The sequence below is a fragment of the Eretmochelys imbricata genome, chromosome 5, assembly GCF_965152235.1.
Source record: "Eretmochelys imbricata isolate rEreImb1 chromosome 5, rEreImb1.hap1, whole genome shotgun sequence".
NCBI lineage: Eukaryota > Metazoa > Chordata > Testudines > Cheloniidae > Eretmochelys > Eretmochelys imbricata.
The window spans coordinates 92,289,014-92,305,765 of NC_135576.1; the positions used below are offsets into that span (position 1 = coordinate 92,289,014).

The 16,752-nt window shown below is 37.4% G+C and overlaps 1 protein-coding gene across 1 annotated transcript in view; it reads left to right on the top strand.

Moving 5' to 3' along the window:
• The window catches only part of RASEF (RAS and EF-hand domain containing), a 48,024-nt gene extending 36,303 nt beyond the window's left edge, over positions 1-11,721 (top strand). The window contains exons 10-17 of the mRNA XM_077816391.1: positions 789-1,020; positions 2,027-2,164; positions 2,270-2,417; positions 4,230-4,311; positions 5,564-5,678; positions 7,373-7,492; positions 8,834-8,910; positions 11,616-11,721. Of these exons, the coding sequence (XP_077672517.1) occupies positions 789-1,020; positions 2,027-2,164; positions 2,270-2,417; positions 4,230-4,311; positions 5,564-5,678; positions 7,373-7,492; positions 8,834-8,910; positions 11,616-11,721 (1,018 nt within the window). The remainder of the gene's footprint in view (positions 1-788; positions 1,021-2,026; positions 2,165-2,269; positions 2,418-4,229; positions 4,312-5,563; positions 5,679-7,372; positions 7,493-8,833; positions 8,911-11,615) is intronic.
• Positions 11,722-16,752: the final 5,031 nt, after the last annotated feature.

A 16,752-nucleotide genomic window follows, 5' to 3' on the forward strand; every position in this document is an offset into this window, starting at 1 on the left:
ACCTTTTTTGAAGGTTGTCCTCCCTCCCTCCATTTCTCTCTCTAGTTTCCTTTCCCCTTTTTGTACAAATTAACTTAAAAAGCAAAGACAGTGAGTCACTTTTACTTCAAGCACTATTGCCATTTGAGTATCCTATTGTCTGTCATGGCACCCAAAGCAAAACAAAGATGGCCTTGGAAAAGGAAAGAGAATCAAAGGGGAACATTGGCTTGGAAAGGAGGGGAGAGTCAAGCCCATACTTACGAGAAACCAGTTGTTTCTGCTGTTATGCTAAAGATTATGTGTAGGACAACCAAAACTGGAACTGAACACATTTCTGCACTGCTTCTTCTACTGTTGCTGAGCTTGTGATTTCTGCTGCCTCCTTTTTCATATTCACAGATATTTGCAGGCCAATAAATTATGAGCTAAAACCTGGATACATCCATTTACATTCAGGTTCAGTATATCGAGACCATCTTCCAGGTCCTGGGATGCACTAACATCTCTACTGCCCTGTTTTTAATATGTTCCTGGTACAATGTTCAATTTTTTTAACAACCATTTCCTTTTGGATTTAAGAATAACTCATTATGCCAGGCTTTGAATAACTACAACATCCTCACCATGGTATGTTAGATGAACTGTTTGGGTGCTCACTTCTAAGGGCCTAAATTAAGGAACTCATTTATTGGAGATTAAAAAAATAGAGATCCTTCTTTCAGTAAAGGGCAATAAAATGTGTAGCTGAAATGTCTTCTTTTGTTGGGTCCTGTAAAAAGCATATTTCCCCCCACTTTTGTCACCAGATCATCTCGTTCTTCCTATGTGGATGAAGATGAGTGTTTAGCCCTTTGTGACCCTCTGCAAAGGATAAACTGTGATGCTGATAGCTTGTCTGAAAGCTGCTTTGACAGTGGTTTGTCTACCTTGAGAGACTCAAATGAATATGATTCAGAAATGGAATGGCGACATCAAAGAAGTTTTCAAAGGCCACACTGTATGCAGGACAGTTCTGTTGGTGATGCTTCTGATACAGATGTAAGCTCCAGTCTTACTGCATTTCTAAGAGATACCTTTTGTTTGGAGTCAAAATTAGCCCCCTATTTGTAAAGTGAAATTGATCTTTTCACATGAGTCAGGGAACCTAAATTGTCTTTACCTGGGCTATAAGCATTAAAACAGAATTAATAGGATATTTTTGTGGGATGCTTAAGGGAACACTCTGTGGTTTAAAAACAGTCCTATTTTAACTGATTGTATAGGCTCATTAATGACCCTATATCTTTTTGTAAGTTTGTAAAAGTGAATTTAATATTTGTGAAAGTTGATAAATTGTTAGCCCTGAAGATTAAAGTCCTCCTCTTATCAACAAAACAGATACAATAGAGGGAATACATCCTGCCAATGTGCCTTGACAGTGATGTGGAAAGAGGAGAATAATAATAATAGTATTTATTAACGCTTACAACATTTTACATGCAGAGATCTCAAAAAACTTTACAACGTAGGAAAGCATTGTTGTCTTAATTTATCTAAAGAGGAAACTGAAATGGAGATACATGTCGTGACTTACTGTGAGGCAGTGACAGAGCTGGGTATAGAATACTGGCCTCCTGACTCCCAAGTAGCTCAGTCTCCCTGACTCTTCAGTCCCTGGTCTTTGTGTTGAGAATGCTACTAAGGGTACCAATTAAAGTCAACTGCTGTGACTTTGTTTAATTGAGGAGTTGGTGGCTCAAACTAGTTGAAGTATTTCATAACTTTTGAAGTAATTTTTTTGCACTGTTTCTTGTAATCCCTTTGAATCTGAATATTTCCTTACTGAAATCTTTTACTCCTATTACATCTGGAAACCAGATTGATGTTGTAGGGTTGTTTATGAGTACTGGGCATTTGGCAATGATTGTTCTTGAGAACACTAGAGTAGAGAAAGATATTTGTTTTGGGGAAAAAAATCCAAGATACCTAACACTTCAAAGCACTATTCTTTTTCTGAATTGAGATATTACAAAAATAGTAACATAACATTTGTTGGTACTTGCAGGTTCCAGAGATCAGGGATGAAGAGGCTCATAGTCCTGACAACAGCAGTACAGCAGAAGATTGGAAACCCTCACAACCAGTCAGTCGAAGCAGCTCTAGTGCTTCAACAAGGAGGTGTCTCCCTGCCCTCTCTCCACAGGTAACCAGTCCAGAGCAAAATTTATATTTTAGTTTGATATACATAACGATACTGCAATTTGTTTTCATTTTTAATATGGATTTGGTGGGCTCTTTTTGCTTTTAGACAGACACAATAGACTGTAACCTGAAATACCCTAATTCAGAGAAGGCTTACAAGATAGTTCTTGCTGGGGATGCAGCAGTAGGGAAATCCAGTTTCCTTATGAGACTTTGCAAGAATGAATTTCGAGGAAACACCAGTGCAACTCTGGGTAAGGATTTGAGATCTAAAGCATATGGGTGCCTAAATATGTATTAGGTTGGGGGAAACAGGACCATTTAGTTATCTCTATAAAACATGTCCTGAACACACTCTGCACAAAGCCCCCCCCCCCCCCCTGTTAAAATCGGTGTGGAGGCGCTGCAGTATCAGGATCCTGGAACTGACTTTACAAAAAAATTCTCTTTCAATTTTCCATTATCTTTTCTCTTTCCTGCTATGATTGCTACCCCCCATGTGGCTCCTCATGGCCCTGCAGTTGCAGTGCACTCAGGGCCCCTGGGATTCTTTCAGTCAATTAGGTTGGTTCAAAACCACGTACCCTCGTCCTGGAGTCTGATTTTTATTAAGACTTTTTCTACAAAGTTTAACTCCCTTTGTTAGTTGCTCCAGTTTATGCCCACTCTGAATCCTTATAAGAGTCTCTTGCTCCTCTTCAGGAGCTCTCCCAGCCCCCTTTCTGGAACTGGACTTTAAATTGTCACTTTCTGTCCCTCCTCAAATCAGGAGTCTTCAGCTTCCCGCCTTAGAGCAGGGTTATAATTTAGGCAATTACAGGTCTCTCTGCTTAAGAGTGGAACCCCCAGCTCTCCTCCTGGAGCGGGGTGTACTTCAAGAAGTCACTCTGTCTCTCCTTAAAGTAGGATCCCCAGCCTTCTCCATAGAGCTGGATAATTCAGAAGTTATTGATTATCTCCTTAAGCCAGGAGTCCCTCATCTGGAGTACATCCTCATTTAGGTCACCAGTGGAGCCTCAGCCGGATTCTCCTCCAGCTGACTCTCTTCCCCTAATTAGTCCTTTGATCCTCATGCTAGGAGGGTTCAGCAGGCAAACTTTCTCCTTCTGGTGTCATCCTTCAGGGGAGGCAACACATATGCTAATCCCCTTCTCCCAGCTCATCTCCAATGAGTCAGGTGAGAGGGGAGCCTTGCCACACCCACTCTTACTTACTTTCTCCAAACAGTAACTTATTTTCTCCAAACAATACTTATACTCGGAACTGCTTCCTCTCTACCAATACCTCTTATTATCTAGGTCTTTGCATGTATCAAACCCTCCCAGAATCCGAAACAGCCTTATGAGTAGAGAGGCAGAAGGGGGACACTTAAGGATCCTAACCCTCGTGTCTATCCTTTTTCATATCATTTTGTCTTCATCCCTTCGTCTTCAAAGTGTTCTTGAAGCCTGGAATAGCTCTAATTCAAATGCAGTTGGAGGGATTTTAACAAGCTTGGAGGTCTCAACAGTCCAATCTATATCATCGCATCCATGAACTACTGTAGTTCTATTAAGTTCAAAGCTTGACTTTTTTGTCTGCCCATCAAATCACTTGTATGTTTGTGTGTTCTGATTTTTTGTTTTGTTTTTGTTTGCTCCTTGTCTGAAATAAGGTCTACTATACAAAATATTTTCTGTCCTTCTGTAAAAGGCTTTTATAGTGTAACATATGTGGAGCTTTTTGTTTATGATGTGAAATTTGCATCAATACTCCTGAGTAAATTCATGAGAGCATATTTTAATTCTCCCCCCCCCCCCCGGCGAAAAGAACCAATTGATTATGCACCGTAATACATGGGGGGGAGGAGTTACAGCATTTTTTTGGGGTGCCTGAACTTTTTGAGCTCTCTTACAATGTACTAAATGGCATCTAATTTGAAACGGCTGTTACAGCCTATTATTTGAAATATTTTACACTACTATTCATTTGTAATTATGTTGGTAATAGTATGAATGTAGTTCTTAAATCAAAGCCAATATTATGTCCACTGACTAGTTTTGTACACTTTTTTTTTCTTTTTAAAGGAGTTGATTTTCAAATGAAAAGGCTGGTTGTTGATGGAGAACCTACAGTGCTCCAGCTATGGGACACAGCAGGACAGGAGAGGTTAGTAATGCTCAACAGATTATTAGGATGTCGATGTGAATTGACTTGTTTCTTAGTGAAGAATTTGTATTAGCATCTGGCTTTTTTCCTAGTTGTAAGAAAAATTGTAACAGTTTCTTGTCCACATTATTTCTCCTATTTTTACTTTCAGTCCCCTTCCTTACTTTTGCTATTTGTAAGGGCTCAGTCTTATGAGGTGTTCAATGACCTAAATTCCTATTAGGGTCCTTGACCTTGATTCCCATTGAGCACAGTCAGTTGTCTCTTCTGTAGTATCCAAAGTCTTTTTAAGAGAAGCATGATAAACTTGCACAAATTGCTGAACTCACATAAATGAATTTTTAAACTATCTGTGTAGTTTTATAAACCCTATAAAATCTCATGAGATCCTGGACTGCAAAGAGCCAATACATTTTAGCTGACACAGTTGTGCGTATATTAAGGTGCCTGGTCTAATTCCACTGAAGTCAGTTATAATCTTTCCATTCACTTCAGTAGAATTTGTATTGAGCATGCTATCTATTTCTGCATTGAGTAAAGTTAGTGTATTTTGTGGAATAGGAAGTTAAAAGATATATTTGGCCCACTCATTCTTCATCATTATGTGAAGAATCTCAAATGTGCAATGTAAAGCCTTGTCAGTAATCTTAGTTTTGGAGCAGGCCGCTGTACGTTTACAGAAAAGAGGGAGGAGGGAGTCTATAATTGAGGGATTTAGAGTAACAGCCGTGTTAGTCTGTATTCGCAAAAAGAAAAGGAGTACTTGTGGCACCTTAGAGACTAACCAGTTTATTTGAGCATGAGCTTTGAGGGAGTCATCCCTGTTGTAAATCCATTGGTTTCATATTCCACACCCATTTTATTGACTTCAGAGATGTTATACGAGAAATGAATTTGGCCCACTGTGTTTATGAACTTTGCCTCTCGTGCAGGAACATAAACATGCTACCATATCATTGAAACTCCAGTGTAAAGAAGGTGTCCTTCATGTACATAGCTGTTTACTGTGAAGTGTTGTCTGATTGCAGTATAGGATACTGCAAGTTTTAATGGAGTGTTTATAGAAGTGCATAAATAATTTGGAGAAACCTTTATATGAATTCAGTAATGCATGCAAGTTTGTCACATTTTTCTTAAGAAGGCTGTGAGGGAGACATGTAATTATCAGACTAAGCTAATACAATAATGATTCATTATTATAGTAATACTAAAACTGTGTTTAAAATGTTTCAAACATCATTTTTTCTAAAAGATTTCGAAGTATTGCCAAGTCATACTTCAGAAGAGCAGATGGCGTGTTACTGTTGTATGATGTGACATGTGAAAAGAGTTTTCTTAATGTACGAGAATGGGTGGATATGATTGAGGTAAGAACTTAACTGTATGAAATTTGCAAAGTACACTTACTATGTAGTCATTTTTAATACTTTTTTAATTAGGAAATGGGCATTTCCATTGGGAGAACTCTGGTATGGGTCAGAACCATGGAATCCTTTTAGGGATACTTGTTTTATTTGTTTTTAAATCTACATTAAGGTGGTTGTGTTGCAGAATTGGCCAACATGCAGTTTCCACTAGTAATGCAAGTTAAATGCACAGCTCTCAGGACAAAAGAGAGTAAACTAAATCCTGACACAAGCTTCTGGGCTCCCATTAAATGTGATGAAATGTGGTGTTTGGTATCACAAAATACCATGTAATCAACCATTTCATATTGTTCCCCTCATCTTATCCCCCCCATCTTGTCTGACTATCTCAATTCCCTTTGATCTGAAAATGCAATACTCACCCATTTCAAATACTTTACAGGAGCAAGCTCAATTTTCCTTGTGGTCTCTGCCACAGTACAGTGTGTTTCTTCCTGTACAACCAACATCTTTCCAATAATCCACAGCAGTGTTTTCCCCTCTAGCTTTATCTTATTATTACCCTTTTGTGTTACCTGAATACTAATTTGCATTTAATAAAAAGGGCTTCCCCCCTTCGCCCAAAGGTGTTTAATAGAAAGGAAGGTGATTAGAATTAAATTTCATTTCCCTCTTAGAAAGAATGCTTTTTTTTTTTTATCATGGAAATTGAATTAGCCCCTGTTTCTAGGGGTAATTGTGTCATATAAAATTACATAAGAATGGTCATACTGGTTCAGACCAGTTACCTGTCTAGCCCAGTGTCCTGTCTTCTGACAATTGCCAGTGCCTGATGCTTCAGAGGTAATGAACAGAACAGGGCAATTTCTAGTGATCCGTCCCGTTGTGCAGTCCCAGCTTCTGGAAGTTGGAGATTTAGGGACCCTTGGAGCCTGGGGTTACAGTCCTGACCATCTTGGCTAACAGCCATTGATGGACCTGTCCTCTATGTACTTATCTATTTTTTAAACCCAGTTAAACTTTTGGCCTTCACAACATCCCATAGCAATGAGTTCCACAGGCAGACTCTGCGCTATGTGAAGAAATATTTCCTTATGTTTGTTTTAAGTCCACTGCCAATTAATTTTATCAGTTGACTCCTAGTTCTGATGTTATGCAAAAGGGTAAATAACACTTCCTTATTTATTTTTTCCATACCATTCATGATTTTATAGACCTCTATCATATCCCCCACTTATCTTCTCTTTTCTAAACTGAACAGTCCCCGTCTTTTTAATCTCTCCTCCGATCGAAGCAGTTCTGTATTCCTAATCATTTTTGTTGCCCTTATCTATACCTTTTTCAAGTCTAATGTGTCTTTTTTTGAGCCATAATGGGCATAGTGTTAATTTCCATAAGAGTTATCTAGCAAATACAATTCTTGTTGGAAATGCATTCACTCCTTGATAGACTCACTATTAAGATGGCTATTTTAAGACATAGTGTAGGTTGTTTTATCTGCAAAGTGTTCAGCATGAGTGGTGTTCAGCATATTTTAACTATCTACCATTTCTTGTGTTAGCATTACATTATTTTTAGGTGTTTTGGTGGTGAAGTAATTAATATGATGTGTGCTCCAATAACCTGCTGATATATTTGACCTTTTTTTGTATTCAGAATTTTTCAAAGGTAAATAAACTATATATTTATTACAGGATGCAACTCACGAGAATATTCCAATCATGATGGTGGGTAACAAGGCAGATCTTCGCCAAACAGTTTCAGAACAAGGACAAAAATGTGTACCAATCAACTATGGAGAAAAATTGGCCATGGTAAGATGTATATCTAATTGTTTCAAATTTAACTGCCCTTAAAAACTTTAAGATGAGGTCTGGATAATTCACAAAAATAATTGTGAGGCAAAGAGTCTTTCATTTTATGGTCACCAAGATGGAATTTGGCCTTGAATGGTTAGTGCATACTTGCTGAGGTTGAAAAGTGTCACCAGATAATGGCTATTTGCTAGTCTTTGTGAAATGAGTTAGCTGTCTCAGTCCAGTGTCGTCATCACAAACTGGCACATGGTTGACATTCTGAGAAAACTGGTCAAGAAATTCATGAGTCTGAGTAGGGTGACCAGATAGCAAGTATGAAAAATCAGGACGGGATGGGGGGCAATAGTACCTACATAAAACAAAGTCCCGAATATCGAGACTGTCCCTGTAAAATCAAGACATCTGGTTACCCTAAGTATGAGACTGATCTTGCCCACTCAGCATGAGTTCATCTTTGTACTCTACTACAAGTGTGAGGCACATTAGTGAGAGGATGTGAGGAAACTAGCTTCTGCTTCTCTTGTACATAGATGTTCTGAAGTTGAAGTATTTTGGTTTCCAAAGCCCAGATTATCTAAGGTTTTAGCTGCCTACCTCCCTTTGAAATCAGTAGAATGTGGACATCTAAATACCTTTGAGGATCTGGGCCTAAGAGTAATTCTGCACCACTCTCTAGCCATGACTGCAGCAGTTTTGGCATTATTTGTTGCATAGAAAAACAAAAGAAAGATTCTGGGCACTTGTACAGGGGATCTGAACATGCTGGTTGCTGTGGAGCTGTGTTTTATGGGATTCCCCACACCACCGCGGGCAGGGTTTTATGGCTAGCCAGCAGTGGAGCAAGAGTTTGCTCAGTTATTAGATCTGTGACAGTGCAGAATCCTTGGCCATTCTCTGTGCAAAGGTGTGTGGGCCTAGAGCTGTGGATGATGATGTAGCTAGTACTAGTTAAATACCAAGCTTTTAGGGGTTCTCGAAATATGATAGGTAGAATGTAAGCTCCAGTAACAGCTTCGAAGCTTCTGTTGCTGGTTTGTAGCCTCGCAGACAAGATTATTCAGGCTGGACCTTGGGACCAGGATTTGTTCCTGAATCAGTTACATATCTTAAAAGTTCTTACGTTTAAAAAGCTATAAAACCAAAAATAAATGTTGTTACTGTAGTATTAAAACTAACATCTACAAAGTATAAAAAGGACCAAGAAATCCTGTTCACTTTAATTTGTTAAATCTGCTCTTCAGTAGTTCTTAAATTTTCCGAGGAAATAATTTGCAGTAAACATTTAGACCTAATTGTACAATAGACAATGTATCTGATCCTTTTATTTTCTTCTGGCAGACTTACAATGCACTATTTTGTGAAACAAGTGCTAAAGATGGATCTAATATTGTAGAAGCAGTTCTTCATCTTGCTCGGTATGTAGTCACGTTTCTAATATCAAATATTAGTTTTGTTGGTTAATATGTATTACAGTAACTTTATAAATAAATGTAAAACAAGATTCATTCTTAAGGTTTTACATGGCATGTATTTTATTTTATTTATAGAGTCCATTTTTATCTTAGTTGATTCCAGTAGAACAATTTTCAGTGTTAAATATCTATATTCTAAACACTTAAATTATGTGTGTATCTGTGTATAAATATATCTCTATAGAATATAGATATTTGACATTGAAAATTGTTGTACTGGAATCAACTAAGATCAAAACGAGACTTTAAATAAAATGTGTGCCTTGTAAAACCTTTAAAAATAAATGTAAAACAGGATTCATACTTGAATAAGTTTCAGAGTAGCAGCCGTGTTAGTCTATAGCTGCAAAAAAACCAGGAGTACTTGTGGCACCTTAGAGTCTAACAAATTTATTAGAGCATAAGCTTTTGTGGGCTACAGCCCACTTCATCGGATGCATTGAATGGAACATATAGTAAGAAAATATATAAATATACACACATACAGAGAAGGTGGAATTTGCTGTACAGACTGTTAAGAGGCTAATTAATTAAGATGAGCTATTATCAGCAGGAGGAAAAAAAACTTTTGTAGTGATAATCAAGATGGCCCATTTAGATAGTTGACAAGAAGGTGTGAGGATACTTAACATGGGGAAATAGATTCAATATGTGTAATGACTCAGCTACTCCCAGTCTCTATTCAAACCCAGGTTAATGGTATCTCGTTTGCATATTAATTCAAGCTCAGCAGTTTCTCATTGGAGTCTGTTTTTGAAGCTTTCTGTTGCAGAATTGCCTCTCTTAAGTCTTCTACTGAGTGGCCAGAAAGACTTTAAAGAATCTGCACCACAAACACGAAAACAATATTAACATATTTACAGACAAAATTATGTTAAAGTGGAGCTCAAATATGGATCCCATTCTTTTAAAAATGTCTCTGGTTGATAAATGATACTTTCTAATGAGATACATGCATTTATTCTTTTTTCATACGCTGAAGACACGTTTGGTTTTGTATCATTATACATGATTTTGCTACAGACAATTTTAATCACATACATTTTCCTTGATGTCTACTGAATGTAAATTTTTTCCGAAGATACTTAAATTGCAAAAATCTGGATTAAATAAAACAATCCCATCTAGCAAAGCTTGCACATACTTGATAAATTCTAACTAAAACATTGCAATTTTCCTACAGTTTCCAAACTAGTATTAATTATGATTATATATAATTTTTAAAGGATCAGCAATATGTATTACATTTAATACATGGAGCTCCAAACTGGAGTCAATTGCTCACCATATTTATTTGTTTTTATTCTGTAGCTTGATAGGAGAATCAAATCTTTTGACTTGAAAGGTCAATATTTGTCTATTCCATGCTACAGTATTTTTAATGGTAATAGCTTGAATAAAAAATTGGATTGTTGGAAAGAAGTAATGCTGTCTGTTCAGTCAGAAAATGGAAAAATACCTATACGTCCAGTGAGAACAGGTGTAGCAGAGGTATAGTCATTCATTTATATTCAAATGTCAATACAAAGTTAATTGTTAACTTGTATGACTCGTTTCCAGGAACCTGGCTATGAATGCAACAGTGCATTGTGCTGTTAGAAATTTCTAGTGAAGCCATACAGCACAGTTACATAATGTTAAATCACAGGTGAAAAAACACGTTTCAGGCAACATTTGATTACAATAGTTCAATTTTGTGAGGGGACAAACTGCTCTTCCCATCTTGCCTATCTGCTTTCCAGTACCTTGAATATATGATTTTAACCAGTCTGTTCACTGGCTTAGTGAAAGTTCATTTCTGAGGGATCTGTTAATATTTGCTGTAATTGAAAGCAATGGCAGATGCACCAGATGCTGTCTAACAGTTTGGTCTGAGAAGGATGGTTCTACTCAGGGATTAATATTTCTCATTTTCTGGAAGTAATCATCTCTAACTTAACATTTCAATGGGAAAGTTAGACTTCTAGACCCATGTTACCTGTACTTAGGGTTTGACTTGCCACAGTTACTCATTTTAAGTGGTACCATATTGATGTCAGTAACTGATTTCAGTGGAACTACTTGGTCTGAGTAGTGAGTGGCAGAATTGAGGCTTTACAAGACACAATAATACTGGTACAAAATTGAAAATCATATGTACAGATAAACCAATTACAAGCATCTTTGTAATAGAGTGGCTAACGATATGCTGTATTTCTCAGAATAGATTTATATTTGTATAATAGTTTCTTACTTTTAATATATATCTTTCCTCTGCTGTGAAATGAGGAGGGGTACAAATAAAAGAAAAAATGGGCTAAAAAGGAATGGAAAACATAACTAATTGTTTAGACCTCAAATTGGAGTTATATAATTAATAGTTTTCACATAACTATACTTATTTCCTTGTGCTAATTTTGCACTTTGTATGGAATTATTGCTGCCATTCCAAAGCAGAAACTGTAGAGAATTTCACTCAGTCCCAATACTTTCATTGATTTCATAAACTAAAAACAATTATCCTATTAGACAGTTTGTGAATTTACGTTACAAAGCAGTGGCTGACAGTGGGCAGTGCATTCCTTTTTAGTGCTCTGTGTAACATATTTTGAGTAGAAATACATTCCCCAAGCTGTATCTTGGTAATTTATTTCATTGCTGTCTTACAGTGAAGTGCGAAAAAGAAGTGACAATGAAGACACGGGGTCCGTAACCAACCTGGCTGAGCCAACTGTCAAAAAATCGATGCTAATGAAGAACTGCTGTAATATATAAATATCAAACTCCCTTTCTGCCCTAAATAATTTTACTTTTGTATTTTTATGACTTTTTAAAATGAAAAATGAAGGATTTACATAATGTGTTCTCCTTAATATGGATTTATATGTATATAGTAGTTGCAAAACTTGAGAAATTCAGTTCCTACTTTCTGCTGCTCTGCACTGGTGCACTTGCCTAGCCTCGCAGGCTGTGGTTTGATCTCACTTATATCAGTGTATGTCAGTAAAATCAAAGAAGTTACATTGGTTTAAAGATGGTCTGAGATCAGAATCAAGGCTTTTACTTTTGCCAGGAATTGATGATAGTCAGTACATACGGTACTGTATTTTCATTTCATTCATCTAGATATTTCCTTATAAAGTGAAAGAGGCTTCACAAATGGAAGACACTGTAATAATTTTATGTTAAACCCAGGATATTCAGAGCCCAGGGGGAAATTCCATCATTACTTCATCTAATTCTGCCTAGGACAGGAAATGCAGGTCCAATTATGTCTGTATGAAATATTCACAACAAACCACCCTGCCACTTGAAACTTACCTAGTTTCATTACAAACCTGCAAGGTTTGTCAAAAAGGCTTGTCAAATTTTTGAACTTTTTCAAGTGAATTTGTTGAGTTTTGAGCAAACCTCGGCAAATATATGGTGGTCCATCTGAAAAGCAAAACTCAAGTCTGATCCCACATGGAGGAAATACTTGCATGAATCCTGCAAAGCAAAAAGACAAATTATATACTGCTCCAACCTCAAGAGAGGTCACAGTATCTGCAGGATTTAGGAACACTGGGATGAATTAATGATGCAATTCCTGCTCGTTTATAAACGAGACAGTTACTGTTACTTTAATATAGGGGAATGTGAATTGTCCCTTCCCTCTTGTTTCTTCAAATGTTTGCCATTGATACATATGACAATTCAGACAGCTAAAGTGATGGACTCTAATAGTACAGAAGAGTCTGTCGTCGTCTGTTTTCTTAGTGAATCTTTAGGCCTTAAGCCATTTGTTAGCTGCTCTACATGGCACAGGACTCCATATTAAATTTTTATTAAAGGAATCAGTTGGCTTGACCATGAGCCACTTTCCAAAAATCAGGCAATACTGTTCTCATTAAGGTAAGGCTGAGGACTCCTAACTCCCCTTGAAGTCAGTGGAAGCTGCGGATGCTCAATCTCTCTCTGAAATTCAAGACATTGGTTTTATTGAGTTTTCTAAAAATCTCATAGTTTAGTACATATTTTAAACGCAAAGCCTAAAATCATTAATGTAAAAATGACACTATTATAGTATAATTATTAAAATAGGAGTACAAAAAAAGCATCACACCCTAGTGACTTTGTTTAGTCTTTTGTTCCCTTACTTAAGGCCAGTCCTGCAAATATTTAGGCATGTGAGTGACACTTTTCCTGCAGGTAGTCCCAATAAAACCAGTTCATGTTTATAGATATTTGCAGGATCAGAACCTTGGGGCCCAGTCCTCCTCCTGTTAAAGTAAATGGCACAGCTCCCACTGACTTCAGTGGGAGTACTATTAGGACCCTTAGTGGCTGAGCAAACTATTTCAGCCTTTTTTTTGTGTATATTAAAAAAGGTTTCAAGCTGCAACCAGTCTGCCTAGTGTCAGACTTAAGTGAAGTTTTATGGTCTTACCTCAAACCCGTGAAAAAGTGGATACTAGCTGTAGCAACATTAGATATTTTCTGAGCCACTACATTTCAACAGAGTATAGCCAGTGACTGATATTAATTTTATAAAATATGGACTTCCCTAGATTAGGGTAGTTTATCACCTGGGTTTTTTTAAAAAAATGCCTTTTCAGGTAAAAAGATCTGTGTTTTTAGGTATTCTTTTAAAGCTATGTTTTCTCAGAGATTTTGTCCTCAAGTGACTAATTCTGAGCTATTCCAGCAAGGCAAAGAGACTATAATGCCAAATAAAATGGACACATCCATTATTTCCATATATTTTGGCCTCATAAAAGAAAATGTACTTGGGACCGGATCATGCCCCACAGTATCCATGAGCTGAGGGGAACCTTTGGACACAGATCTACCTTATCACACATGGAAGAGGTAAGGAGTAACCTACTTCTGCAGCACCACCCTACCCCACCTGGCAGAAATCTCTCTGTGGGTCTTGAGTCTGTTGTGGGGGAGATGACAGAGGCTGGGAGAAGAGTGGGCGAGCTAGGCATATGGCCATGGAATATAAGCAGAAAAGATAATGCAGCCATTTTTCTACAGAGGCAGCCATGGCCAGCGGGAGCTTGGCTTTGCTGTCAAGGGGAAGAGCTCCATGCGGATCATTGGGAATCCAGGGTTTCTTCAATGAGTGGGAAGGGAGGGAAGGCTTAATTCTGCCTCCCCCCTCCAAAGGAGTGAGTTGAGTGGAGCTCTGCAAGGGTTTCATGGAGATTTCCTCCTCCAAAGCCCGCTCCTTTGATCAAGAGGGAACATAATCCAGCTTTTGGCTTCTAAAAGCCTATGCTGACAATATATAGGCTTTCAAATCATTAATCTGTTTGAAATTGACCTTCCCAGTAAGAAAGCTAGAAACATATTAACTCTTTATTTCAATTCAAGTTATTGCTCATTCAGTGTTGATAACTTCTGCTCACTCTTACTGCCACTCCAGAATTTTTCCCAATAATAGCTGTCTTTCCTGTTTAAAAAATAGGCGAGAGAAAAGTCAGAACAATCACAGGTTATCTTTGATTTCATTGACAATGAAGGAGAAATAGAAGCTATCCTTGAAAATTCTGCAGGAACTTTTTAAAGTAATGAAACTGTGTCATGTTAGTATTCAAAAGAGAAATCCCATCAGCGGTGAAGCTGTCTTGAAGACAGTGTCTTCATCTATATTAAATAGTTACAATTTAATATTAAGGGCCCAGTCCTGTAGAGCCTTTTCCACACATCTTCTGTGGGAAATAATATGGATCCACAGGACTGTAACTCAACCTGAGCTGAGGCTCCTTTCGTATGTTGGGCCTGATTTTGGAAGATGCTGAGCTTGAAAGCTGAAGGTGTTCAGCACAACCCTGAACGGGACACTTTGTGTGCACCCAAGAATGCTATTGACCTCAGTGAGAGATTTAGGTGTACAGAAATATAAGACAGGGCCCCAGAGCTAGGAATCTAAGGTTGGCATATGGCTAATATTTTCTCCCCAAAGATAGGAAAGGACCAAGTTGCATCGAACTTTTGAATTTATTAGCTTTTCTTATTAGCATGACTCACCATCTTAATATTATTTAAATGTAGTTTGTATATTTTATTGATTATTGAGACATCTAAAATTCCAGTGTGTTACTGATTTAATAACCTGGGGTTGTACAATTAAGTACAAAATGTTCAGTATTTTGGCAGTTTTAAAATAGGACATTACGTACTCCATAGAAATTTTCTTCTTGGCATTGTAGATCTGGGTCCTGTAAACAGGCATTTGTGGGATGTACTTTTTTAAAAAATTAGATTCGAAATCCATATGGAAAGTAGTTTGTGTGCATGTACAGTAAATGCTTTTCCAAATGTATTTAATGTGATATGCCCGAATCCTGGAAAGAAAACCATGCGAATGGAGTCCTGTGCCTGTACAGAGTACAGCTGAAGTCAGTAATGTCAGTTGCCTGATCACCCAGTTCTCTCTGTGGGACTGGTGTCTTGGGCAGTTCTTGTTGATTTTAATGACCGGACGTGTGTGTCTAGGTATTTTGCCAAAATTTATAAATTGAATCTATTTTTTTTAACAATGGACTTTTTTATTTTGCATTTGTGTGAGCTATAGCTAAGCAAACACACCTTGAAACAATTGTTTTAAAAATTTTAAAAAAGTGTGATGGTCAAAATAGTGTCAGCCAGATTTCATCCTGGAATGTGTTTTATGGTCAACTTTTATAAATTCTTAGAAAAAGGGCTTTGAAATGAAAATCTGGTGTCACTGAGCCAAATTCTGTACTCGTTCTAGGCAATGGAGTTGCAGAGAGTGCAGCTCTGGACAGAATTTTGCTCACTGGCCATAGCAGTGTGAAGAGCTCTTGTCATAGTTACATTTTATAACACCCTTTTGCAATTAGATTCACTAGAGCAGTTTTTTAAAGCCCTGATGGGATCATTCTGACTCAGTGGTTGTCCACACAGGCATAAGGGTCTGTGCTACTGTAATCAATTGTAGGATTTGGGCCTAAATATTAGAGAGAGTGTGTGTATGCACGCACAATTTATTAGAAACCCATCGGTTCAGGCCCTGCTCCTGCAATATGATGCATATTCAGAGACTGCTTCTATACAGAGCTCCATTGACTTCAGTGGGAGCTGTGCACTGGCGTAAAAGTCTGCTCCCATGAATCACTTTGCAGGATCAAGGCCTTATTTAGAAATCCTGCAATGATGGCCCCCGTTAAGTCTGACAATTGGCATAATATGAGATGGCATTCATGGTAAAATAAGAGGGCTTGGAATGAAATTATTAATTTTAGAAGCTAAAATATCTGCCTTTAAAAAAAAAATCAAAGCTAATATTTATATAAGGTCCTTCTTTTGTTTTGCTTTGAAAAGTTGTCTTGCCTACTGCCTAAAACATATGGCAGCAAACAGCAGATTTATGTTCTGGCATGTCTGTACTATTGTGTTTGTTTGTGTTTCTCTATGATTTTGTTCAGTACTTAAAGCTGTTCATTTATTGCACAAAGTCGTTTTGTTAGTCAGTGGCTATGTTATCTTAATGCCTATATTTATTTTTAAAGGAACGTCTTTTCACGTTTTTTTTCCAACAGAATCTGTAAATAAGATTTTTTTTATGCACTTGACACACAAGTATTATTTTCGTCCTTCATTGTCTTTCCCTTTTTTAATGGTCACATGTTAAACTTATTTTGAGGCAGCAGTTTTTTGTGGGATGCTGTTAAATATCCAGGTGATCAAATGATTTTTTTCTAGGGATCTCTCATGTATTTAGCACTATTTAGTTGATTGCTTATTAAAATTTGCTGTATTATTTCCCTTACTCAAGAATGTAGTTATGATCTA